Source organism: Morchella sextelata (genome assembly GCF_020137385.1).
Source record: "Morchella sextelata strain SCLS chromosome Unknown scls_17, whole genome shotgun sequence".
NCBI lineage: Eukaryota > Fungi > Ascomycota > Pezizomycetes > Pezizales > Morchellaceae > Morchella > Morchella sextelata.
Window position 1 is genome coordinate 1,211,027 of NW_025408632.1, and position 27,662 is coordinate 1,238,688.

Sequence of the window (27,662 nt, forward strand, 5' to 3'; positions counted from 1 at the left end):
TCAGGCCGAATTGTAATTAGAGGAACCTAACGCAGTTTGGAAATTAATCGTGATGTAGAGCACGCCTATAGGAGCAACAACGACAGAAACCATCACGATCGAAGTTTGTGTGTGATGAATTATCCGTTGCAACACAGACATACACCCAAATATTGCGTTTAACCGATCACGGTTTCCACTTTGCGTTAGGTTCCTCTAATTATAATTTGGCCTGATGGTTTAAGGGATAGGCTGGCCTTGTGCAACGACTCCGAGATATCAAAAGCGATGAAACAGATACCTATGGGCTTGAGATATTTTCTAGTGCGTTACTCTTGCATTGGTGCAACGGAACTGGGAATCCAGGTCTAATGACCTCCAGAGACCGAGGAGGGGGATGCTCGGTACTCTGTGTCTCAAGCCTACTGTATCTCGAATATACCTTGTTGGAAAGATCACATACTCTCATCAGAGAAGCCCCTAATCCATAATACTCAACCCCTGAATACGTTCTCATAGCTATTAAATTCGTACTATCAACATCTAAGTCTTAGATAAACTTCAAAATGGTGGATCCGAGCTAAACTACGGATCCTCAATGCCGTTGCGGAGGCTTTACACTTCCTTTTCTTTCCTCTAGGCAGTTTTATGGCGTAACTTTCCATATATTCATGTGGATCATATCATGATACTAAATTCAGCCTTCACGAGTGTGCTGAAAACTTCGCCGGGCCAGATTTCTATTCGCAGGTGGAATTATATGTGCGTGTAAAGATGGAATGGTCAAGTTCTATGGCTTTCCAGCGCATTTAAGTTGTCTAGAAAAGACATCCATATATCATCTGGGAATAGTCTCTCAAAATCTGCCGTGACAGAGAAAAATCCCGTATGATCAATCGGCCCCCTCCTCTTGGTAGCATTTATATATTCAAATAAGGGTAAATTTTAAGGCAAAAAATAAGCTCCCAGGTCGAAAGTGAGAAAATAAACTCGAGATACCTAGTCAACCGCGTTCCTTACACGCGTACAGGCTTATGGCTGTCTGGTTGCCTCTTGCTGCAAAGCGAGAGGTTATGGGTTCAAATCCCGTGTCCCCCACCCCCAGTATACCCATCTTGCCGGTCGGGCTGGGTTTTGGAAGTTTTCCCCAGTCACTTGCTCAAATGAGGACAGCAGTAATCCGTTGAACGTCGCCATAACCTCACGGTTGCATGCGAGTATAAGAGATTATTATTATTATTATTACACGGTTACAGGTGATAATATCTAGGTCTAGAAGCTTTAACCTCATTCATATATCTCCAGAAATTAGCTTTCAATACACGCTAGTGATCTATCTCATGAGCTCATCACACACGTACTTATCGATACCTAATCCGAAGACTCGATCCCATTCTGTTATTAGTCTGAAATTTGCCATCACGCATCTGAAGACTATAACCGGAAATCTGCATTTACATATACTTGTGCTTAATGACAAGAAAATCAATCAAATCAGCATATTTAGATTTTACTCACAAAGCATCACTCGCTGTATGTCTTGGCATGCATATGGGAAACATATTCTTCATCAGTATGCATTGGGCTTACACAACACGGACAAGTATATTCGATCTACCCAATGTGTCACAGATATTTCTTGGCTCTTATAACCATGACACAAGTTAGCAATGCGGGCTAAACAGATCGTTCATATTGGTAAAGTCAGCTCAGCAGTGGCAAGGCCAGCGTGTCTAGCTTTTTTTTAAACTTTATTATATATAACAAACTTACATTTCTTCAATTCCGGTCTTCTCATTCGGTTCTCATCGGCCAGACCTTATTTGTGTCAGGAAACATGTAATAATCCTAGTAGAGCCGATAACTTTGTTCCTAGGCTACTATAGGCTTGGTAATATTCATTCGAGTCTGCAGCTCACGGGTGTGAACAACAACTGACATCATGCATTGCTGTTTAGTTTGCGACTGGATGGTCATTTTCTGGCAAATAGATCGATACTTCTGCAACATCCCTTGATCACATCACCTCCATAACTAAGAAAGTGCATATCAATAATGATTTCTTTGTTTTTTTTACCACGTATTATCCTGTCATGGGTTGTCGAAGTTGCTTCTGGTCTTTTTCATCAATGTAACCTACAGAAATGCAGGGAACTTCCTGTTCACTAGTACGTACGTAAGTAATCGTGTTTGAATCTTCAAAAAACTCCTATGAACCATGCAGACTGCAGGCACTGATACCAAGTGTAGAAAGGTGAGCATTGTTATGCATACAACACCTAATTTATCGAATAGAGCTGGTAACTGTACGCGAAAGGATTACGCTCAAAACTCACCCGACTGGCTTATGCATGTTTCCTATTAGTCAGATATACTATATAAAGATACATACCTTTCAGCATGAGATTATCATCCAGGCATATTTGCAGAGTATGTAGCTACCTATTATACTGAGCTGCTTGTGCGTTCTGATAAGAGGGCAAGTTGGAGGTCTTGGATTGACCCGAGGATTGCGCCTTTACGCATACCGCCAGTTTGAAATCTGGTTTATATAAATATAGCCAATGATCTAAGGGCAAGAAAAGTACTCACAGAGACAAGCAATTCCCCGACAGGACACGAGATCATTCACGTCAGACTCCGACCGAGAAGCTTGGAGAGTAAATTAGTTTTGGATCCTCTAAGCGCGACTTCCAATAGTAGAATGAATGTATCACCGGCAAGTTAATGGTTTGATCAACATCATAAAGAAACATGGCTATGAAGTGCAAAAATGTAGGGCCGGGTTATTGGGAGGTCGACAATCAAGTATTAATTGAAGCTAGCCAATAAATACATATTTATCTTTTTATATCGATAATAAAAATTCTGGGATTGAATATCTACTTGGCACGCTAAGAAGACTCATGGTCATAGATGAATGAATATATCTCTGCAGCTCGGAAACAGAGGAATAAAGTTCAGCCGCGGCGCCGGTTACCAACAGATAATAGATTAATTAATGATATGAAATAAGAGGCTGGAATGAAGGTACTACAAGAAACTACATATGGAACGATCTGCGGGGAGAACCCTCCCTAGGACGATGTTTAATAATCCCGGGATACCCTCTCTGTCGATCATGCTAATATGGAATTGTCTATAACCCATCAGTTGTCAACCGACAGATCTCCAGTATTCGGCCGATCCGCGGACCATGCGAAGAGCCCCGTGAATCGGGATTTTGTCAAGTGCAATAATATCCTCAGACAGCATTCATGGGCATCCTTCATTAACAGTCAATTCAAAAGTCCATACTTGCGTGGAGAGAGAAATCGTGCAGGATTCTGGACATTGTCACAAGACCAATCTCACACTTTCAATACATAAGTACATTCATACATGGCTCGTTAATTACGCACGGACATCACAACATTTACCAACGCGACCTACCTACATCTGCGTCTGCATATTAAGGGGGTATTGATATATATAAGCATTGATATTTGAGACATCCAGTCGAATAAATCTGCAAGATCTGTTTAGCTCCCAATCTTACTCAACACGTTTCCTGGAGATGCTCTCAATCGGCTCTGTTAAATATAAACTGAGTCATGAAGTATCTTTGTGGGCCAATAGTAATAGTACTAGTGGTGGCCACCGTACGAGACAAGATGTCTCGAGCTATCATCTTGCAACACCCGGCAATACAGGTAGTTTGAAGGTACAACTATCTCGTGACTAGACTGAGGTTGGTCTCGAGACATACTACAAGTCTTTGCGCCACTCGTAGTACATACGCGTCAATTAATAGTTAGATAATTTGTGCCTTGTGGATCACGTGATTATGTTCTGATCCGGAATTTGAATACTCCTCCCATCTTCGCCGGCGCGCCCCCTCTCCAAAGATTAACGAATCAAAACCTGTTTCAGTGAGGGGGAGACTATATTTCTAATTGTTTTCAGCAATAGGATACGAGACTACAATTATCTCGCAATACTCTCGAGACCTCTCGAGACTCCCGAGAGTACCTTTTCTTTCATAGACGGTATAAGACGAAACCACTGCCAATCTGGTCTCGTCTTGTCTCGTGGCCATCACTATTAATAGGGCCCAATACTGATTATCAAATATGTGTACTGCATCGTTCACAACATCCGGGATAGTTGCCAAGTCATACAGCAGTCTATATTGTTCATTTATAGGTCAGAAATATCCAAGAGAGGGGCTAAACTAGTATGTAGTAGTAACTCAACATCAGTCCAGCCCGATCTAGAAACAAAATTCGTATCGAGTGATATATCATGATTGCGGTCTTTTTACTTCCAGCTGCAGGGACCAACTTTCAGGACTATAAAAATCTCTCGTACACGCCCTTCTCAACTTTTCTATCTACCTAAAGAATGTTGAAACGTACGTAGAGAGTCTTCTAATTTTCAGAACTCCGGAGGTGCAGGCTACTCCTTGTGGAATCTGCAACTGCATTTCAAACGCATCATGAGACTCTCAAATAAATATCTATTGTTGTATTATATTACATGTAAATATTGGTAGAAAACTCTGCCATCAAGATTCTTGCAACAAGGCGGTGAACGGAGTCGTTACCCTGAATGCGCGGGCTCGCTGTCTTTAATATTATATGGTTTCTGAGCCTTCGAGGAGCCACAACTAAGAGGAACTATAGATCACGATCGACAACTAAGCCGGCGCACTAGGATTAATATAACGAAAGGTAATATCTGGTTGGATAATTTTTTGAGTCATGAGTCGTCACTCATTTACTAATTACCCAAGAGTGGCGAGCTTAGCGATTAGTATTGATGCATACTTTTCATTATAAAATAAGCACTAGATTCGAACTAATTAATTTCCCGTTCCGGTAGGATTATTCCAGTTCTCGCAACTTCGTGCCTAAGACCAACGAACGCCATGGGGTGGAAGAAGGCTTACAGGGTACGGTACAAAGGATTCTTTAGGTGGACATTTAGTCCTCACTCGGTAAAGAAATCTCCAATCTAGGCTGTGCAGAGAAACAGCTTCGATATATGTTCGGTTGGCTACCATGTAATCCCTCTTCACTAGCTATAGGCATGCGATTTGCTGTTCCTCTAACCGCGTATTCTTGCGATTTAGATCGAATTCTGATCAAGCAGCTGCGGCCAGGTTTTTGATAGGACCACCACTCTAAGATAAGTACTCGAGAGACCCTGGAGAGGGAGGGAGGGCATTCAAGGGCTAGGGTTCAGAGTGGTGCAATTTCCTTCCCACCTGGAAATGCCCTCCACACCCCTGCTGGTGTCTCGTCCAGCCTAGAATCTCCATCAAAGCTGTCGAGATACGACGATGCCATATCTTCAACACTTGCTGCTCGGGCCTGCAATTGGACGTTTACACGGCACTCGTGCTAATATGCAGATGGATCGGTCCGAATAGTGAGATCGGAATTTCCTCGCTCGGCGTGGCGGCCTTGAACAACAACGGGGATCGTGCAACCGTTGACTTTTTTTCTTTTCACTTTTACTTTTACCTATGAAACGCCAGCCTAAGCTGCCAACGAGCTGCAGACACCCACCCATACTCTACATACATACATGTACATACATCTATCCATCACCCCCTTCCCCCCTCCTCCCCAAATGCAAACCAGAAGGGATCTCACTCTTTTCAGCTCCTAGAGCAACATATCTCTCCAAAACATGCATGATGGGCAGCTTGAGTAAAAGAAACGTGGTTTATGTATGGGGGCACATTCTAGCTAGGCAAGGGGAAAGAGGGGGAGTAGAAAATAATTCAAAGCCTACTTACTTTTCTCGATGGGCATCGAACTTTTCGATTCCCCGTAATATGGCGCGTATCTACAGCAGAGCACAGACGGTTTAGCAAGCAGATGTCTTTAGCTTGATGTGATGATTGATGTAGGGTAGAGTGCGATACACATTCTCGGGTCCCCCGCGTGCGTGTGGGTCAGCCGGTAAAGTAGTCAGTCACCCCACCAAGGTCTTGATGGCAGCAGAGGATAAGCTGTTAGTAAATGGAATAGGTCCAACCCTTGAGATCCGGAGCCACCGTTGATTATATTCAATTATTCAACGGAGCTCGAGAGAGATACCCCCAAGTTGAGCCGTTTTAGGCGCCAAACTTGGGAAAACGATGCGCACGATCGAGATCATCGATATTATATTGGTCCCCATTCACTATCTACCTATTCATCAAGGTTCCAGAGGATCTATTTTTTTCATAAGCTAGAACGCGTGACTTGTGATTGTGATGAGTTTCCACTTTTGGAAAGAATGCCGAGAAGAGCAGCCCAGTGTCAGAAGTTGTGCGTGCCCTGCGTCAACTCAACGACATTGTTCCAGTCAATACTTCTTGCAGCTGGTTGGTGGCTTATTAACGGCTTCTGCTGAAACAAAAGGCAAGGCACAGACAGATAGGATATACGGAGTGAGACATCATTATTCATGAATATCATGATCCTTCTTTACAGCGTCTAGGGCAGCAAAGATATCGATCCAAGTACAGGAAGGTCCTACTTATCAGTCTAAGATATCGTCCCTCTATCCGCCGGTGGGTGCACGTAGCAACCTTTTGTCCGTGAATAGACACCCAACGGATGCTCTGCCCCCGCCTGTAAGATAAACAGCAAATAATCAAGCTTGTAATCTCGACCATGTGTTCGGATGTATCCCTTATGGCGGTATCGTGACATAAGGAATTATGGGGGTCGTTGTAAGTGAATATGGGGTGGTACCGTTACAGCAATTGCGTCTAAGGTAAGAAGAAATATATGGGGGTACATATGTATATCTTCTTTCATGTACTCAGGCCTGTGCTCTGTTCCCAGAGTAGGTAGGCAGACAAAGCAGACCTGCAGTGTGCCTAGGTACAACATCTGTGCATCCTCATGACAGTTCGACGGGACAAAGCTAGGGCATTTCTATAAATGGAAACATGGGTAGTGTAAGATCGAAACGTTAACTGGTAACCAGGCTTGGTATACCCTGTATGATCTTGGGTGCAAAACAGAGCACTTCCGGCCAATTAGGGGTTTTATATCATAAGAAAACCTACGAGAGAATTAGTATGCATGGCTCCAGAGAGTAGAGTACATAGTAGCGTGCATTTCTTAAGGGAAGTATGGATTGCCTTAGAAAAGATATAACGTTTTAGACCGGGTACCGTGTCAGACCTAGAAGAGTGTCAATCCCACACAAATTTGTATGGGGATTTCCACGGTGAAGGCCACCTCCACCACCACTCGAGACACTTACTACCAAATTTTTAAGAAATGAATTTCATTTAAAAATACATACATTTGAATAGTTTCCGGATTAACTATCCTCTATTATGGTGATTGTAGAGTCTTCGTTTTTCGAAGGCTTTATGTCTAGTTTCAGTGCCGTTGCCATGCGACACACTTCTAGGTCTGACACAGTACTGGGTCGAAAACGTTATATTACCTCTTCTTTCCCTTTTGATGCTGAAATTTGAGAACACAGCACCGTAGACGTGGTATCGGGTCTGAGTCCCTCATCCCCCGCCACTTCATGCCTCTACAGACCACCTCGAGAAAATAGTGGTGGTGGTGGTTTGTGATTAATTTTACCTACTCGGTAACGCGTTTAGGTCAGAAACAAAATTCCAACAGAGTGGTTCGGCCAGTTTCGGACAACTTCATAAAGGGCCTAGTAGGTGAAAGAAAGGGAAAAAGAAATGGCTGGAGAAAGTTCCAGTGGTTGCAAATGAAGCTTGGGGGAGTGGATATTTACCCGCTCACATACACATCTTGACCAGAGTGAGTTACCTACTCTCCCCTCCTACCTAGCTAGGCCATGACCAGGTCACATTTTGATATGATATCCCATGGGCTTCCCATCCACCACCACCATCGGCTCACAAAGGAATAAATTCCAAGCTTTAGTTATGCCCCTTCCCTCCTTGACTAAAAAAAGTTTGCCCAACTCGAGCCTCGCATTTGATGGGCGATTCGAACAGGGTCTTGTTTTCAACCCCCATTGGTCCAGAGGAGAATTCCAGTGTCGACTGAGGTCTTAGATTGACTGCAATCACAAAAAGAGACAGCTCACTTCTGCAACCATGGCCAGCTAGCTAGCAGGGTGAGAAAGAGATATGGGAATAACTAAAAATGACCGCGAGTGAGATCGAGGTTCAAGCTGTAGGATCGATTGTTTTAATGCATACCTGGAGAGGTAACATAAACGCATATGTTTGACCCTCTCGTTAATTGTGTTGCCCTTAATTCGCCAACCTACCTACCATAAAATAGAGGTTAATGTTCAATTACTGGCTGCCAGCCGGCGAGTGTTTGGAAGACGATTACCTTTTACGTTTGAGTACACATACGTTATCGGAACGGAAAAACACCAGGACTGAAATCACCACTACCGCAAGCACAACGAGTACGACAAGCACTGCGAACCCCACTACCTAGGCACTGGCAGGTATGTATGACAAGCCTTGAGGGGTGGTTTAATTAACTTTTTAGTCGTCCAGAGGAGATCTGTGAAAGGTTCTGCTGGCCACTCAAAGAACTCTATCGGGATCGCATCCCGAGATCGGGATTCACGCGGGGGGTCGGAACTGGTTATTATGACCACCTCCCCCTCCATCCCGAAACCGGCCTGACAAGGGCTTGTTTTGCTGATCTCTTCACTACACACACCCCCCCCCCCCCCCCCCCCCCCCCAAAGTGAGTGATTGGTGGTTCTGAGTGCGCTGAACATCCAGGTTTCGTGTAAGTATTGCGCTCCCCCTAACTCCTTAGAAACGAAATCCAGCTGGCTAACTAGAGTCTGGACATTTTGATCAACATTGTTAATTCAACGACCATATCGAGTAAGGTACTGTTACTCAACGTACCATACTCCATAATCTCTAGTGAAAATACCTAAAAAGTACTCGCCCCGGACGGATATGCTGCAGCGGGAGGCCCGGATGCAGGGGGTTTTGTTTCACGCCCAGGGAGGGGGACGCCCGCATAACACATTGCACGACGGGCTCCTGCTCGCTTGATGAGGTGGGCTCTGCTCTCGTTTAAGTTGAGTGTTGGACAGAACATCCGGCGATAACCTTTGAGAGATATATACAAAGTAGGTACCGGTACTCCTCCTGCGGGGTTTATCTTTGCAGAAACGAAAGAGAGAGATGGAGAGATAAAATCCCGTTTAGCCAATTCAACCTTAAAGTATCTTTGTACGATTAGGGCTTTGATCCCGATCGCAGTAGCGCCACAAAATTACATCTTGACCTGCGTAGAACTGCGGGAGAACAAGGGGAAGACTTCCCTCACCAAAGTGACCAAACCCAGCACCGGTCGCGCAGGCCATTTTATCAATGCGCCTACCTAACTCTATGAAAGGTAAGCTGATGGGGTCATCCTGATAACTGACTAGTGCTGGATCGATTTGCCAACTATCGTTATCAAGTGTGCGGTGGTATCGTGTATCATGGGAAATGTTGTCTTCATGTTCCCTCCAATATTCAGGCGCGCCCTCTGTCCACTGTCTAAGACTAAATTCCTTCGGCCCGACCCGCTATAATCCATCCGTATGGAAAAACCAGGGTGCAAGGCCGGGCCGTAATGCTATCGGATAAACCCCATCGATCCTGAAGTAGTCAAGGCCGATAATCATAATCGGCGCGCGGGGACCCGAGGGTCGAGGAAGTTTCGTGATAACTCAGTAGCAAACAGGACCAGTGTGCAAAAGAAGGAGACGTTTGTTTGTTGAGTATCTCTCTCCCTCTCTCTCTCTCTCTTCTTTTTTTTTTTTTTTTTTTTTGACAGCTGTTCCTGCATCGTTCGTTGCCCTAAGAATAATTCTCGGTGGTGTGACTGGTAGTTGGTGTTACAACTCGTCTAGATCGACAATTCGTCGAATTTTGTTTCGACGTTCCTTTTGCAATTATCTGTTGCCAATTCGCATCACAGCATCTTCTCACTCAAATCCTAACCCACGTCAATCCACACGACGAACAGCGGAGTGCCAATCTGCAATATTATAGGTAGAATAATTCATTCTATGTGATGTTGAAGTGTCTCATTTTTATGCAGAACATTCTAACAAAGATAACCGACTTTGCATGAAGCGGAGTTGATCACTAGCGGACCCAGTTACGAGTACAATCTGGTAGGGAGTTAGCGCCTATATTAAAATGTCCTAGGTGATTGGATCAATTCAACCCCCGTGGAGTTGTATGTATTCTACTTTGAACCATCATCTTCAAGGGTTTACTCACAGAATCAATGCTGGAGTGTGCCTGAGGCCTAATCATATCTAGCTGGAACCGGTGCTCTAAAGTAGTCTACATATTTTACCAGCCAGCACAATATATTTCCGGGTTTTGTTGCCTTATTGGAGATCTTAGCCTTGGCAAGTATGTATGTCTTATTTCCTACATGTAGAGTGGAATACCTAGGTGCTATATGTATGGTATGCTGGAGTACTCTGGCATAGAGCACAGAAAGTACGTCGAAGTTTATGAAGTGCCTATGCCCATTCGAGTCACCCGCACATTAAATTCTCGGATAAGTAGTGATAATTGTCTTATAAATATATTCGGATAGATATCCGAGAGGCTCTTTCGATTTCCGCTGCATCAATCGGTACCGGGATATCCATCTATGTAGTTGAATAGTTGTACATATGCTTCTTCTCTGGTATGCAGGAGAGTACCTACTCGTATGTTTAAAACACGCCATTTAAAAGACATTATTGATACTCTAGATACCACGTGCCTGGATTAAAAGAAAGTGGTGGTTAGTTTCTTTTCTTCCCTTGACTTTTCTTTTTCGGAAACGAGTAGAACAGGTTCTACTTTGTACGCATAGATTATGTATGCTCACGTGCGACATTATTCAGTTTGGCCTTGCATTGCATTTGAGGAGGACAAGCCTCCAAACACCGAGGCAGCTGGATTATTCGGATCACAACTGAAGGGGGCAAAGAGCACCTCAGTCCGTCCATGGAGTGTAAAAAGCGCCACACTTCATTGACTCAATTCATGCCGTGGCACATAAAGGCTCAAAATTCAAGAATAGCCGGGCCTAGAGCCATCCCTTTGGCCGAAATCAAAACGGCATGCATCCTCGTGCCAGGGATTTTCGCGGCTGGGAGATTGAAAATCTAGCATTTTCCCATGTGGAAGGATATCGAGAAAATTCTCTTCGGACCAATATTCTTAAATGCCATTATCCAACCCAGGTGTCACTATCCGGCGGCGTACCTACTCTAGACGTTAATAGGCAATAGCATCTGCAAGTTTGTAAGGATGTGCAAAGACAGTGGGGTTAGTATGAGAAGCCGGGGAAGTCCCGGAAATCACTGGTACATACCGTCGATCCCATCCCTCACTACATGGTAATAAAGGGTGAAGTACCCCATCCAGAACTTTAATGAACTATCCTTTATCTCAAACAGACGGGGTGTTCAAATGAGCACTTTCTTTTTTTTCCTTCTTTTCCCTTTTTTTTTTTTTTTTTTTTTTGAGTTTCTGGCATAACTACATAACCTTGGTCCCAGATCAGGTGGTAGGCCGGTGCTTCGATGTTATCATTGAAACAACAGTGAAGAAGTACACGTATGACCACTTCACGGCCTCCAAGATCAACCGAGTGATAGTAAGAGATTGCGGACTTAATCCCTTTAGTCTCCAGCTGCGTAGATCGAGTGTAATACACTTGGGTCCAACTTTTCCGTCTGATTAATCATTAATTAATAATTAAACATATCGCGCTTGTTATCACCATAAGATCAGATTTGAAATACAGAGGGTATGGGATTTGGGTTGCGGCAGATAACCTTGTACCAACCAATAATCGTCCCTACGGGAGTTTGTCCGGGTGCGTGATTTGAGGCGACGGCGCTGTCTAACAATTTCTAAACAATGATCAACATATAAAATGCCGCGAGAGAAAAAGTGCCGTAAGGTGCGAACTGGGACGCATGGGGAGCCCCGAATAACTTAGTGCATAAGAGGCATCCCGTACACTGCCTACTCTACTTTAGAGTAGTAATGCTTCCTGACGGGGTAAGGCCTGCATGCCACAAAATTTGCTATTTACATATGCAGGACCTTAACCTAAATGTATACAGACCCCAAGGAAAGTAGCAGAATGTTTCTGAGGGCTCAGACATTGGGGATATATAGATACTTTGTATGTATGCAATTGCCAGCTGGTTTACATCGACGTTGGGAAGCAGCAGGTACACGTACCATTCTGCAGCAACGATGTTTTTCCCGCATACATTGCTTATCACGGGATAGGAACGGAAAAAGAAAGGAAAGAAATCCGCGTTTGGGAGGACCATTTTTCGGCATCGCCAGGGCCCTCCTTCTACACGTGGGGGAGAGAAAACGGTCGGAAAAATTAGAAAAAAACTACTAGGATTTAATGGTAGATCGCCGCTGGTCCTTGCACTTCTGACAAGGATAGCCCCCAAGGCTGAAGGGCTGAGGGATCGGCATGAGTTTCGGCAGGGTGATTTGCCTGTCAAATTTGTGTCTCCGGGGTACTGGTAAGCATGTTCGTGCTTCTAGATTCGGGCGAGAAGGCTATCCTGAACTTTTAAGATTCTTCGAGAGTGCTTAGAGTAGAGGCGTGAGGTACTTTGGAGCGGCATTTGTACAGGAACGCAGGATATGGAGGTGCATGTTGGGGTGTTCCCCTTCTCGGTTTTCATTCTCAGATGAACTGAGACCAGCGATAATATTGACTATTGAGATAATTTGATAACGTAAACTGCATACCGCGCCGGTCTAAAAGTATAACTGTAGAGCATATTGCGGCTCTGGATAGGCCATCCCAGCGCGCTTGAGCCAAAAGCAATTTGGACCCAAAACACAGTGCACGATGCGCGGCTAAATTGACACGACCCTACGAGCGATGGCACAGTCCGTAATTGGAATGTTGTGCATTATTTAGGGTGAGTAGCGAGAGGATTTTCGGCGCGATCTCTGTTTTGTTCAACTAGCTAGCGAGGTATGCAATATGCAAGCGACATGTCGATGCATAGATAGGTACTCATCCCATAGAGATTTCCAAACCCGACTCGGGCCTGCCTGAGGTTTGATCCGAGAAGTAAGCTGTATCCATAGAGTTAAGGTTAACGGGAAATAGTAGTATATTTAGGAGAGGTATTTTAGAGGCTTACTTGATAAATTCATAACATACTTTCAATGTTTATGTCGTAGAGCTTTTTGCCGCCACATTATTGTGAGGTCTACTTATCTTGGGACCCTGGTCCTGGACACAGGCCCCTCTTTGCTTCCCCGTCGACGACTGCGACCGAGCAAAGTTAGAGGGGTACTTACTCTAGTGCTTTGGATGTAGGAGAGGTGAGCTTTTGTTGGCTTCATTTGCTTTTTCTATTATTATTATTATCGTTTTTTTTGCTGCCGTCCACGGAGGGCGGGCATCTGGTCTACTTACTCCGTTCAGTCACTCCATCTTCACCAGCCGTACATCCGTGCAGCATCCAGCAGCATAGAGCAGCATTAAGCAGCATACAGTACATACATGTAGTAGCATACAGTAGCAGTAGCAGCACTGACAATATTATCAATCCAATCCAGTAACCGAATAGTAAAATAGAGACATCACTTACCAGGTACTCTGGTCAGGAGGAGCAGAGGTCCTTGCATATGTCCGTTTCTTTGTAGCATAGGCCATCACTCCCTCTCAGTCATCTGCCTGGCCTGTCGTTTGGGGGCTTTACCCTTCTCCATCCTCGTACATTCTACCACGAGCGGGATTCTGCAGCCAGTGTTCAACCTTCTACCCTCCCAAAGAGCTGATTGGTGGCGTTTGGTTCATCCCATGCTCCAAGCTCTGTCGTCTACCTGCTGCTTCTGCCTCAACTTCTCATCCGCCGCACACACACATCGCATCCCACCAAAAATTCCTTCGCAGCTACCCAGCACCAGTAATAGCTAGGCGGATACGCAAGTGAGCAGTCAGTGCACCCTCAGAGATCAGCATCTCCGCCGCTTTAGCCATTGCCAATCACAGTCTCCCTCCAAGAAAAGCCTACACATTTTTTTCTTGTCGGGTCTCATCATCAACGTGGGCGTGTAGAGTAAGAAAGACCAAAAACGAAAGGTAGAAGCCAAAGTTGTGGAAAGAGGAGATAACAAGGGCACCCGGAGCTAGAAATCGAAGGTTCAACCACGATCAGATTCGTGCGTGTTCACTTGTGGAACTCCGCTAACTCAGATTGCCAGCTCCTTCACCCCCCCCCCCCTCCAAATCCATACCTAGGTGCTGTAGGTACCTCTGTCTACCCACTCCAGTTTCCATTTTGATTCCCAAAAGTTAATTCAGGGTCAGGAATTGGGCGAGCCGAGCCGTTTTTATTCGAAAAAAATAAAAGTTCCAACCGGCCCAAGAACTTACCGAGATCTAGAGAACGAACAGCTGGCCTACTTCTATTATTGCCCTTGGTTTGATCTTCTCCACTCGAGAGAGAGAGAAAACGTCGCTTCCCGAGAGAGCAAACGCAACGCAGCTTCGTTCCATAGGATCCGAATTTCACGGGCTGTCCAACACGCAGAAATCAACCCCCTCTAAAGAGTCTACCATCTCGATCCTGCGATAACGGTGGACGAGGAATCTCTAATTTGTTTAAAAAAGTGCACGAGGTCGGAAAGAAGGCGATTGCTTGGAATATATCTATTAAAACACGATAAATCCCAACACATCATCTGTCCGGTATTTGACTACTAGTTCTCTACATCCTCATTTGGTTTTTATACTTCAACAAAGAGTTGCCAGCCCTATTGCTGTCATTTCCAAGTCACATACCGAAGATCCACCTCCGATCTTTCAAATAGAAAGGAACCATATATCAGGTTTCTTGATCTCCCTAAATACATTCGCTGTGGTGTTCGGGGTGACGGCTGGCGGTAAGACTTTTGCATTTGTCCTTGTCAACGTGTTCCCTTGACGGCTGGCAGCCAGTCCTATTCAACCGCCCAGACGAGGGGTTCCCTCCAATCCAAACGACTCATCACTTTAATTCAACCACATACAACCATTTCCCTCACTTACTTACCTCACTCGCCGCTCATGCCTGCCTCCTCCCTTTTTCTCCTCATACATTCACAGAGACCTTATTTCCTACCCTTACCTTTTGTGAGAGACGAAGCGCGGAATAGACTAACAGCAATATCAGAAAAAATCATCTCTCTGGAACAACTCTCCGGATTATAAGTTTCTGGCTCTTGAAATTCAATAGGTAATATTGCCCCCACGATCCCTCTCCTTACAAACTTAACCGCAACGTAAAAAAGAAAAAGGAAACAGAAAAACAGAAAAAGAAAAAAAAAGCCTCAATCTCGTTCAGTACATATGTACTTACATATTACCCAGTTCTCAGAGTCAGGCCCTATCACATCTTTGTTGTACTACCAACCTTCACTTTCTTGTGGTGGGAGTGAAGAGGAGGGGTTATCAAGAATCATCACGAACCACAACTATCTGTTTTTTCCCGGACGTCAGTCACCCTTAATTACCAATGGCTGAATCGTGTCGACCTCGCCCACAATCTTCCTCCGGCCCGAGACGGAAAACTACCCCACCTTCACCGATAAGACTGACTTCCTCCGCTTCTTCCTCGTGTATCCCACTACTGGCGAGCAGGCCTTCTGGCTCAAGCCCTCCGGCGGTGACTTCAGCGGTCGCATTTGGGTCTACTAGTACAACCCCTTCACCTGGTGCGTTCTCTATAGGACTAGGCAGCACAATGAGCCAAAGGAATCGTCGTGGAAGTGAGGTGGTGAGTGAAGACGGGGGCTCTTTAACACCTGGCGAAAGATTGCAATCAAACTCTTGGGGATATTTCTACGAACAGCCAGATTCTAGCTCGGGGGCTTTTGAGAATTCAGTGAATTCCGCTTCCTCTTCGGCTGCTGAAATAGCTGGGGCTCGTCTTAGTTCTCGACATACAGTATCAGCACCGCATCCCCAGCTTCCTTATATACGCCCAGAAACATCAAACGTAACTAGACATGTCAGAAACTCCTCGAGATCTTCTCACAGATTACGGTTAACTCTTCCACCTCCTCAAATTATTGATATGTTTGGCGTTGCTATCCCAACAACATTGCTTGATAGAAAAACAGAAAATGAGGGGAATGGCGTAGGTGGAGTACTTCATGATCAACAGCGCTTCAGACAGTCTTTACTTGGGATCGCATTCCCCACCACTCCTGATACTGGCCTCAACAATATGCCCGTTTTATGCGGAGGTAATGGAAGGGATGGAAGAGGTCTGGATTCTGCTGAGGGTGGTATTGGAATTGCTCATGAAATCATGATGGGAGGTGCTGCAGCTGCACTTTTAGCTGCGAATCCACATTTGGCCCCAGGAAGTTTGGCTCTTCTAACGCCGCCGGATGATAGTGGGGTCATAGAGTGGAGAAGAGAAGAGGCTTCCAGTGACGTGATTGTTCCAGTCGGCATACAATCGGTCCGGAAGCCCCCACCAATTCACGAAAGGTTCGATTCGGAGGTCATCACAAGTGGTGATAACTCAAGGAAGCGGGTTGCGGGGATAAAAAAGATTGTTGATAACTTAGACACCGCTACGCCTTCCACGAAAAAAAACGAGAATGATGGCGAGGAAGCTGGAGAAAAGAGTCGGTCTGCTAAACGTGATGCAGTTAGCGAGAAAGATGACCCTGCTGTTGACAAACCAGCAAAGGATGACAAGGATAGTCCAGGTCTCCCAGGTTTTGCGGAAGATGGGTGGTTAGGAAATGCTATGGCAGCTCTATGTTTGTCGTCCCCCCCTCCCCCCCCATTTTCCCCCTCGACTTATCAGTGTCTTACAAATATCGCCTCCGTAATAGTCGACACTCCTGTTTCTGTAAAAATAGATTCTTCTACTGTTCGGATGCTCTCTTATTCGCTTCCTTGTCCACTACCCAGTACAAGTGCTACGGACCAGAATACTGTCACATCAACATCAACAAATTCGAACATGCTTCCGGCATCAGCTGCTTCAGCACCTGCAGTCGCAGCTGCAGCTGGGCAGCAATTATCGCCAGCAATCGCCGCGAGATGCTACTCCAAAGTCAAAGAACATAGTGGATCTTCCACACCAACTGGATTAATTGGAGTAGATGACGGGGTAACCACTGCTTTGCATACCCTTACTAATGGTATCCAAAGACGTCACTCAAAGGAAGAGTCAAAAAGGGTATTCATACATGTTCATCACGCAATATCACCACATATTCCATTGAACAGGCTCCCCTCGACTCCCAGCATAGGAAGTGCGTTCGATCGTCCATCTGGGGGCGCAGGGGGCTATTTTTCGCCCAGTGTCTTCAACAGTATTGTTGTTGCGCCTGGGAGTAATACTTCCACGCCCGGGGCAGGTATTTTATCAGTTTCGACGCCGTTACCGAACCCCATCATGCCACCATCGAGTCTACATCTTACTCTCCTGGAAAGGTACATTCCGCCGACATCGCTTGAGGAGGACAAGGACATGTTTTCTCTGGCCTCATCAATTCTTCTTGACAGACTATTTGAGTTATCGCCAAAGGGAGGAAGCTTATTGTTTATCTACCCAACAAAGAAAGGAGCGAAAGACTTTGATAGACAATATTTGGGTCCTGTGTTAGACCCATTATTGAGAAAATTGATGGTTCTATACATGCTTCGAGAAGACTTGTTGTGGGGTATTAGAAACATGTCCGCAATAAATGGGATGAGGGATTTCGAGGGTTTGAAGACGGCACTCAAAATGATTTGTAGGAAGGTTTCTTCTTCCCAAAAACAGAAATCAAGGGACTTTTCAGGTCAACCAAATACCGTTTTTAAGTTAGTACATGCTAGCAAGGAGAACATTCCTTTGAATGATAACAGCTGGAGGGAATGGTGGACTCAGCAGGAACAGCTAAGGATTAGGGAGGCGGTAAAAAGCCACATGTCGAACCTTCAGCCACCAGGGGAATCATCACCTAATTCGAGCCCTAAGAAGTCATCGCGAAGGCCACCTTCGATTCAATCGGCAAAGGGACCACCCCCATCACCCCCATCTTCAACTTCGCCCACATCTTCCGGAATGCAATATTCCTTTGGATATGGTGCACCAGGAGATTTGGCAAGGGAAGTTCTTGACGGCGTTCGCGCGCCCACCGTTCGGCCTTCTTCCAGGGGAATGAGTGAGGCTGTAGTGGCAAGCGCAATGTCAGGTACCTCTGCACTGGGAGTTGGGGGCGTTGTCGGGGATTTTGATGTTGTCAGTGGGGGCATTAGTGGTGAGAGGAGAGTTAAGGAAAGGGGAATTGAAATGGGTGTATTTGTGTTGAGGAGGGAATACGTGAATTGAGGGCAAAACTCCAATACACGATGGGGCCGAGCAGGGGGGTGGTTTGAGGTTTATTTTGGGACTATTTTTCCTTAGATTGTTTATTGCGGCGGAGTTTTTTTATTTCTTTCGATATTTCCCCGAGATGGTACAATATCTATCAATTAGTGGACAAAGGGCTGTGGGATGTGTTTACTTTCTTTTGTATGGGGTATAAAAAACATTTGCATTTTTCTTTGACATGATTTTTCATTTTATTATTCCATTATTGATTATTGTCGGTTTTTATCATTAGTAATCTCAGACCCTTTTCTTTCTACCTTTGACCATTTATTCTTGTCTTACTAATTTCGGGATTCTCGTACGATCTTCAAGATTTCATTTTTACACTTTGAGAGCCAAGGAGAAAAGAGGCCAAAAACATTGGTCTGTTCATAAGGCGTGGGAAGGGCAGGGTTGTTGTGCGTTCTATGGTTTCTCTTCCCAATGGTATTCTTCTAATTGCAATTGAAGGGGAGCTTGTGGGTGGCAGCAAGGCTGGGTATTTTGGGTATTTTCCATGTGTGATTTTAACTAATCATCTCTAAGAGGATGAGTAATATTTGGGAAAGTAGACACTCAAGTCGAGCACCTTGTTGCAAGGCGTGATAAAACTCCCGCCGCCGGCTGGGTACCTAGCTAGAAGTCAAGCTAGGATTCGCAATTTCTCCCTTCAAGCTTTGTTTTACTTTTAGATCGGTCAAAATTAAACAGAGACATGAAAAGGGTACATATCAATGTGTGCTGCCGGTGCACGGTGAAAAGAAAAATAACGCAGGAGAAATTAGGTAATTGTATCCGCCAATTACAATCCCTTCAGGATGCAAGATTTGAGACAAGTAAGTACATGTAAGCAAGACGTCGAGTGATCTATCATGATGTGTTACATCAGTTATGTTCTGGTCTAACTTGCAGCATCATCTTTTTAATTTTTACTTTTGGATTAGTAACTTAGACTATGCAAATATTTGAATTGAATCAAGTTAGTCTAGTGATCGTGGTTGCACTTCACGTTCACGATGTGGAACCGCCAAGTTTATCGTGCATTAGCACCTTGTAGGTTTCTGTATAGTGAAGATAATAGTCTTGATTGATTCGACAAGAGGGTTAGACCCTCTTGTCCTATAAATAGCTAGCTAGTGTGTTCTTGTCCTCTTCTTAGAGTCGCGTTGTCTAGTTGCCTACTTGTCCCCAACTCGACCTCTACTACATGTGTACATGTCTACTTTCTACTCCGACTAGCCTACACACCTTTAAGGGGGAATAGCACAAGTACAGTATCAGAAATGGGGGTAAAACTAATACCGCATCAGTACGGCATTGTGAGAATATGCCGATTTATCCCCGTATTTTGACGAAGTAAACGGTAGTGTTACCGCAGTGGTATATACGGCATTGCCAAAGACTGCGGTAGTCATTTTATCCATGTTTCTGTCACTGTAATTGGTAGATGGCCCATAAACTTAGCGCTTTTCTGTAGACCGAATACTCACATGGATACATGTATATATATAGGGGAGGGTTGTTGGTGGATTTCGAGAGGTGATGCAAGCGGCATAATATTCGCTGAATTAGCTAACATGTATTTTGATTCGCCACGTGACCCGTGTCTATCTACATACCTATATACATGTAGGTACCAATAAACCCGGATCCGACCGATTTGGTGTCCTATCCAGCATTTATTCTTTCTAGGTGTCTACACCCTCAACTCGAGTGATGACTAGTGATGCAAAACCCTTTCGAGCTGCATCTGAAGAGGCTATAAATAGCGCTAGTCATATCAGGAGTGGGATTATATATTGGCTCACTAAGACCGAGCAAGTGGTATATTTGACTGAAGCTCCCCCGCAAATACATCATTTGCCGATTACGCCTCCAGAGCTGATAATGCTGAAATATTACAGATGATATCTATTTTAAACTAGGCATGGTACCTTGTGTAATGTAATGCCCTTCTGAAATTACTGTTCCCACTAAGGTGTTCCTGTAGAGGAGAAAGATAGATGCGTGTCGAGATTGCTTATAAAGATATTACTCGAGGCACATCTAGGAGCAGGTTTACTTATACACATTCCGGTAGAATTATTGCGAAAGCCAGAACTAAAAGAGTGGGTTTCTTGGTCCGTGTTCACTGCAAAAATTCCTTTTAAAGGCCAATAGGACTATCGGGTCACGGAAAACCCACTTTCGCATTAATTCTACCAGAATGTGTAACTCTAAGAACATTGCCTAGCCGATTCGTAGAAGCTCCGACCTAACGCCTACATAATTTAGTACGATTAAGGTCAAAGTTGTTAAATTTAAAGTACATACCGGTTTCCATATAAATCTGTTTTCGAGAGTTGACGTAGCCTCTACTCAAGGCGTCTTGGGCCATAATTTATATACTCTAGCGTGCGTAATGTGGACTTTGATCATGACAATCGATGCGCAATGTCGTTAAATTCGATCATATAACCCTTAGATACATACGTATCCTTGTCATCGAAAAAGAGCCAATGCAATGAGCCTTAGGTATCTACTTGGAGATGGCAATCTTCGTTTTCTGAGTGTTTCACGCTTGAAAGTCTGACTAAACCCATTAGCTTCATCTCTAAACATTGCATCTGTAAACAAAAACTTTTATAGTGCGGATTAATTGAAGGTCGGTGAGGGGACTGGGAAGATACACGGTGGTGAGTGATGAGATACAATACACGTACAGCCGTTGGCCGCGAATTGACAGATACTTCCTGTTAAGGAAAAAAGGTTACCAGTATGATAAGAAGCAGGTAACCACTAGATCCTCTCGTTTCTATTCATTTGGATTGGACCAATACCCCGACGATGTTCGTCGAGTGACAACGAAATCCTGTATGTTCATATGCATGTGTAGACATCTTTTTCTGGCAACTCGATCCCGCTCCCTACTCGAGCAGATCCACGGTTGGCTGGCTTTGTGAGAGAAATCTAGATCGGACAATACTGTGTGGTAGGTTGATTGATGGTTGTATCCTGGTTTTAATTGTTCGAGTGAGAGGGTTCTCGAGTAGCTAAGCTAGAGACATAGAGGATGACCGAACGGAAGCGAGAAAACCCACACAAAAATCCGAATAAAATATTAGAAATATTATTGGGTTTTATACTAATGAGTAAAAGAAATTTCACTGGGATGGGACAAAATACTTGCGTGGTGATATCTTCAATATCTGCTCCCGCTTCTACTTTAAATCAATTAACTATTGTGAAAATTCACCATGTAGGTGTAGCGCCTATATCGACCTCGCGATTTACATTCGGGCTTGGGGTAATTCAACGGCTGGCTATTTGAGTGAATGTCTAATCCATCTAGCTTCCCCATAGTTTGTAGGACTCAGGCTTACTGCGAACTCATCTCAAGGCTACGTATGAAATTTCTTGATCCTGATCTACATCCTCACCATGTAACTTATCGATATATCACTACTCTGCATTTAATCTAGGTACGAGGTCTCGTGCGACTTGAGTTGTCTTTAACGTCATTTGGGTATAGTGGCCATACATGTCTTGATTAGTATTGGCGGTCTTCCCTCTCTAAGTCTACGGGTGCTGATCTTACTGCTGGACAAAAATGATCAACGATCCTTAAGATAGGTAGATATAATTACCCTCTCAATGTTTAATAGAAAATAATTGGCTGATAGATATCGACTGAACTAGGTAACTGATTACATGTATCTAAGGCAGGTAATACCACCTGATATTTCTAGAAGGGAGATCCCTCAAAACCAGATACCAGAGAGATAAACCTATATCCATAGGTAACTTTACTCCAGCGGGAGTGTATTTTGCTAGACACCAGCGCTTCTAGTCGAAATTGATAACTTACATAATACGTTGAACAGATTATGTAGTGCTGTCCAAGGCGCCTTTGATTTCAAGTGTAGGGCAGAGCTTGAGTATCCTGAAATAAACTTAAACTTGACCACGGGTTGTTCGTGAACAAACCAGCCAGGGTAGCTTGAGCATGCCTTTCAAAGCGCCTCATCAGTCGAAGTGCAAGTCACGACTGATTTGTTTGCATCAACTGCACTTTGTGGCACCCTTCCTGTTACTGCATAACTGTTGAGTTGTGCACTTGCGGAGATTCCCAGTCCGAAATAGACCTCCCGATGTGCAATGTGCAATGTCCCCACCGGATAAGCCGTCTGGTCGCACCCCACACGTGCACTCTGAAGAGGTGTTGCCAAGAGACTGCGCTGGGTACTATTTGGAGCACGGATATTGATATCGGAGGACCGTTGCTATTTACCATGAGGGAATAACGGGGGAGTGAACTAGAGTGTTAGGACGGCGGCTTGTCGTGGCTGAGACCCCATACTGTGTCCAGTCTAGAGTATCAGTATGCACATGCCTTGAGGCATAACCGTTTCATATCGAAGAACCACGGGGTACTGGTGGCGCAGTTTGTTTGACGTCGTGCAGATATTCGTGTTACTCTACTGTTGAGCTGCTGCGCAGAGCAGACACACATGTCGATATCGTCTGTACTCTGGTGGATATATGCAGGCCAAGCCGTCTAGTCGATACCCCCCCGTCCCTAAATACGGGGGCAATTTACTCACTAAATTTTATGCCGGTAGGTGAAATGCCGATTTGTTTCGGAGGACATAAGGATCCACGTATGTAAATTAAGGAACAAATAACATAATGATTTTGCTGATTGATTAATAGTCGTCATTCTTTAGGTACATACTTGTAGTCCAACCCACTCCACGAGGCTATGATCACTCTAGAGTGGGAGGATACATGTAGATAAGAAACCCCGATTCTAACAGGTTACGCAATCCTACATGTGTTACCGCTATCGATATCGTCTCATTCCCAGATCTAGAATTTACATGCTTTAAGCCTCACCTTCGATTCTGTTTCTAGAAGGCCTAGAGAAGAGATGAGACGGCACGATTTCCATATCCATAATAATATATTGACCAATCATATCCCCTGTACCCCCAGATGATGCAAGGTTTCAAGTCCCCGCACACAGCCCAGTTGGTCACTGTTCAAGTTCAGCCTCTTAATTCTTGATCGATCGCCTTCCCCCGAATTTGTCTTGCTTGTTGGCTTGTTTCTTTCACCATACCAGACTACCTACTACGAAAACACGGGCTTACTCACAGTCTGTTAAGCTTTCAAGTTCAGTATTATCAGACTGCTAACAATTACAACTCACGATCTTCCCAGTCAGCGCACTAAAAAACTCCGACATTATTACCATATCATTAGCGACTTGATGCAAAAAGAAAGGTATACACCAACCAACCACCAGTGAGGTCTTTACGCTGTTTATTTTGTTCGTGTAATGTGACGATACGCAAGGAGGAAAGGAAAGGCAAGGCTGACATTTTCCTCTTGGGTCTATTACCCCACAGTAGACAGACGACGACGTGGAGACCGCCCTAGAAGCCCTGGATCATTTATCAAGCGTTATCGCGCTCGCAATAGTTAGAACCAAACTTTATTTCCCAAGCCGTCAACTACAATTCAACTATTCTGTTTCTTCTTGGGTTTCTTGGCTTCAGCTAGTCAAGAAGCTTAGACTCGATAGCTCGCTAGCAGCACCACGCACGCCCGGGAGCAAAACCATACGGGAGAGACTATACAAAGCACCTCATTTATCGTCGTGAAATCCGTCTGATTGCTATTGGTTGTACTTAGAATTCAAAAAAAAATATTTCACTGGTCGCATACATATATGCCCCAAGAGCCATTGCGACTCTCACCTCCAAGCTAGATACAGTACTACCTACTTGCACATTGCAATGGAGTGCTTATCCGATGATCAGATGCAACTAGCGAGGACTCCAACGATATCCATATGTCCTTCATCATCGTGGGAGGGCGGGGAAGCATTGCCCATGGATAATTGCAGCTCCTCGCGGCTTTCTGTTGGCTCGGTAGAGCCGCCAGTGTCACCTTCAGCGCCGTTCTCCATGATGAGGTTGGATAGTCCGATTACACCGAGCTCAAGTCTTGAGGACGTGGAATATGAGGTTGAGTCTTTTAAGGAGGGGTGGATACGCGGGTCCTCTGATAGGTAATGGGCACCGTCACGGACAGTAAGTTTAGAGACAGGCTGACAGGAGAGTTGTAGTACTGGGGGTCTGAATAATTTGGGTTTTAATACTGATCTGCCGTTGGACGAAAGTTTCCTTACCCTAATTGATTCAGTTCCCTTTCCAGATCTATCCCTAAAACTAGGGAACGAGGATAATGAGCTGGGCAGCCAGGGCACAACTTATTCACATCTCTCTCCAAGCCCGGATTTTCACCTTGCACGCCGCTACACTGACGGCTGGATCATGAATAAACTCAAACCCATCTGGAACTTCACAAGAACCTCGGATTCCAAAACAAACCAAGTGCCTCTCGAAACTACACAGTCAAACCACGCAAGGCTTTGCGCTACAGTGGCAACCTCGGATCGGACAGCTACTTCACCAACAGCTGGGTCACAGGCTCCAGCTCCATGTACTACCGGAATCGATACCGATAAACATATTTATGGAAGTTCACCGCAGAAACGGCCACGAGAGGAGCAACCAAGGAGACCTTCTCTGCCTTCACGGTGTGGCTCCTGTGTTTCACTATATCATCACCCGACAACGACTGGGCAGAAAATTTTCTTGAACCACTTACCTGTTGAAATCCTGCTCTTGATATTCGAGTATGCCTACCTGTACGAGTTACCTAGATGCGAGCACAAAAAACATTTCGGGGAGATTACTCGCCGGTCAACTACCGATTTTTTGCCCTCTCACCCTCCTACCCCGGCATCTGAGTCGGCAGCCGCCTCAGCATCCAGCACAGATGAGCTGCCGAGACTTCCGGAAACACTGCGGATATATCGTGCCAAGACATTGTTGTACATTGCGCTTACGTGCCGCCGGTTCAACGATATTCTGTGGGATCCCTATATCGACCACACATTTTGGCGAGATGCGGCGAGATGGTGCTGGAGTTGGTTACCGGAAGAACTGGCAGATGTACAGGGGTTGCAAGAGGTACATCAGTCAAATTGGAGGAACCTGGTAGGGGTTTTCATGAGGTCTGAGAATGGGTTATTCAAGCAACAAGGGGGAGGGAAAGGCGGGGTAGAGAGCTTTGGGGGCAGCAAAGCGTGTACTCAGGCGCGGTTGTGGAAGGATGAAGAGGCGAAGAAGATGCTACAAATGAAGACTATAAAGAAGAGGAGGCTTTTGATGGCCTGCGTACAACCAGGACCAGACCTATTTCATGTATCGCATGATGCGGAAAAAGGACAACATACTATTAGTCTGAATTTAAGAGGAGGCGCCGATTACTTCATCACCATTGACGAATATGGCCGTTTCAGCAAAAAACCAGCCAGACTCCCAGGCGGTCTCAAGCGTAACGAGAGAAGCTTGGGATACTTCCCACCTGACGTATTTGAAGTCGAGGGCGACCGTTTCCAGTTGGTAAAAGTTCTAAAGCGTCGGGATCGCTCCACCGCAGTACCTCCAAACCCCAATCCTAAAGCTAAACATCATCCTAAGCCTACAGTGAAGGAGATCGTGACTTGGGATCTTAGTTGTGTCCCGGAATACGAGTCTGACCCTACTGCCACGGTTGCTAGATGTACGAGTAAAGATGGGTGGCTGGCATTCAATCTCTTCTCTCATCGTGACCGTGATGATTCCAGTATCGAGCTTCTACTAGACCCACCCCTCGATCCCCCAGAGGATCAGAGACTGTTCTGCGTGCAGGCTTTTGGTTACCCAGGCTGTCAGACTCAAAAGGGAACAACCACCAGTAACGAAACCATGAGCGAGAAACGTCGAGGCAAAATGAGAGCAACAGACTACACGCCTATGGATCTCGATACTGAGGAGCCCCAAACCATTTTTCGCTGGCGCCGTGAGTTTGAGTACGAGCGAGCGGGCGACTTTGACGCCGCCCGCCGTCTGCACTATGTCATTTGCAATCTTCAATTGAACTCCAGTAAAGCGGCTGTCCTCATTCGATGGAATATACGGACACAGTCCTCAAACGAAGAACTCGTTGACCGACAATTCCAAGTCCTGGACCTAAAAACCGGTACTACAATTCGTGTCTTGCAATTCCCGAATCTCTACTGGGATCACCGACATCATGATATGTGTGTAGCGTATAATGAACTCAGACACAAAAAAATGAGTAGATTGTTTAATCACATGGGCCCCGACGAAGTAATGGGTGCTGGGAATAGGTGTACACGCATTCACGAGGATAAGTTTATCCTTACGGAGGACAAAATCATTTCGGGTAGTCACGATTACTGTAACTGGGTATGGGATCTCAACACTGAACCAGTATCAGATACTAAGGCGCTCGTATTTAACGCTGAGCGGAATGATGCTGGTGTAGAAGACCCATTCACGGTGCTAGACGACTTCTATTGGGATGAATGTCAAGGGGAGACAACGGCTAATGTCCCGAAGAAGGAAAACTGGAATACTAAAAATGAGCGCGCGGGGTGGTGGGTGAGAACTCCGAATCAGGTGATGTGTTATTGGCATGGTATCGCAAATAGCATCGACGGCCGTTACTTCGCGGCCTGCAGGCCTGGGAAAATGTTTGTGTGGGATCTGGAAGCAGAACGGAAGACGATTTTGGGGTTTCAGAACTTCAGTAATCATAGTAATCCCCGTTGGCTGGGGAGACTGTCAGCACACGCCCAAAATTTGAAACACCGATTACGGAATTGGTTCGTGTGGGAAGATGTCCTACCCGAGCAGGGGCTGTGGCTGCTGTTTGATGACCTAGAGGCCATTTATCTAGATAGAGACGATATATTGAGTGCGTGTGGCCTCAGCAGCGGCAAACGAACCTGGCAATTTCAGAAAGACGATTTTACGTTTTCTGATCGCGACAAAGAAATCGAGGGGCGAAGAAGGGAGGACCAGCTGGACGAGGACGAGGACGAAGATGACGATTATTACGAGTCAGATGAAGGGAGTTTACATGGTATTAAAAGAAGGAGGACGAATTCGTTTGGACTTGAATCATACACGGAGGAAGATGGTGGGTTTATGTTCGATAATGAGAAAGAGATGGATGAATTTGGACAGTAGTCTTTGATTTAATTATCATGGTAGTGTCTTATATCTTATGGATCGGCTTTGGAGCTAATTGTGGTTGGAGTTTGAGGCATCTTGGATTTTTCTTTCTTTCGTTCTTGTTTCGTCTTATATTTGGGCGTCAGTTTTGGACAATGGTAAATATGATTGCATACACATTGATCATAAATCTCTTAGAACGTTAGACAACTATAAATTTTCTTCAAATCTTATGAAACTTGGTTG

At 45.0% G+C, this 27,662-nt stretch overlaps 4 protein-coding genes across 4 annotated transcripts; 2 read left to right on the plus strand and 2 right to left on the minus strand.

The window, feature by feature from the left end:
* Positions 1-6,500: 6,500 nt before the first annotated feature.
* On the minus strand, positions 6,501-6,668 carry H6S33_004424 (uncharacterized protein; the record flags this gene model as incomplete). The annotated part of the gene is made up of 1 exon (XM_044835783.1): positions 6,501-6,668. One exon carries the CDS (start codon positions 6,666-6,668, stop codon positions 6,501-6,503), a length of 168 nt encoding a protein of 55 aa, XP_044691162.1.
* A 6,624-nt stretch (positions 6,669-13,292) lies between these two features.
* Positions 13,293-13,715, minus strand: H6S33_004425 (uncharacterized protein; the record flags this gene model as incomplete). The annotated part of the gene is made up of 4 exons (XM_044835784.1): positions 13,293-13,345; positions 13,410-13,526; positions 13,585-13,631; positions 13,696-13,715. 4 exons carry the CDS (start codon positions 13,713-13,715, stop codon positions 13,293-13,295), a joined length of 237 nt encoding a protein of 78 aa, XP_044691163.1.
* A 1,777-nt stretch (positions 13,716-15,492) lies between these two features.
* Positions 15,493-18,318, plus strand: H6S33_004426 (uncharacterized protein; the record flags this gene model as incomplete). Its single annotated transcript, XM_044835785.1, has 2 exons — positions 15,493-16,753; positions 16,829-18,318. 2 exons carry the CDS (start codon positions 15,493-15,495, stop codon positions 18,316-18,318), a joined length of 2,751 nt encoding a protein of 916 aa, XP_044691164.1.
* Positions 18,319-24,215: 5,897 nt separating this feature from the next.
* H6S33_004427 (uncharacterized protein) lies at positions 24,216-27,431 on the plus strand (the record flags this gene model as incomplete). Its single annotated transcript, XM_044835786.1, has 2 exons — positions 24,216-24,394; positions 24,452-27,431. The coding sequence occupies 2 exons, from the start codon at positions 24,216-24,218 to the stop codon at positions 27,429-27,431; spliced, it is 3,159 nt and encodes a 1,052-aa protein (XP_044691165.1).
* Positions 27,432-27,662: the final 231 nt, after the last annotated feature.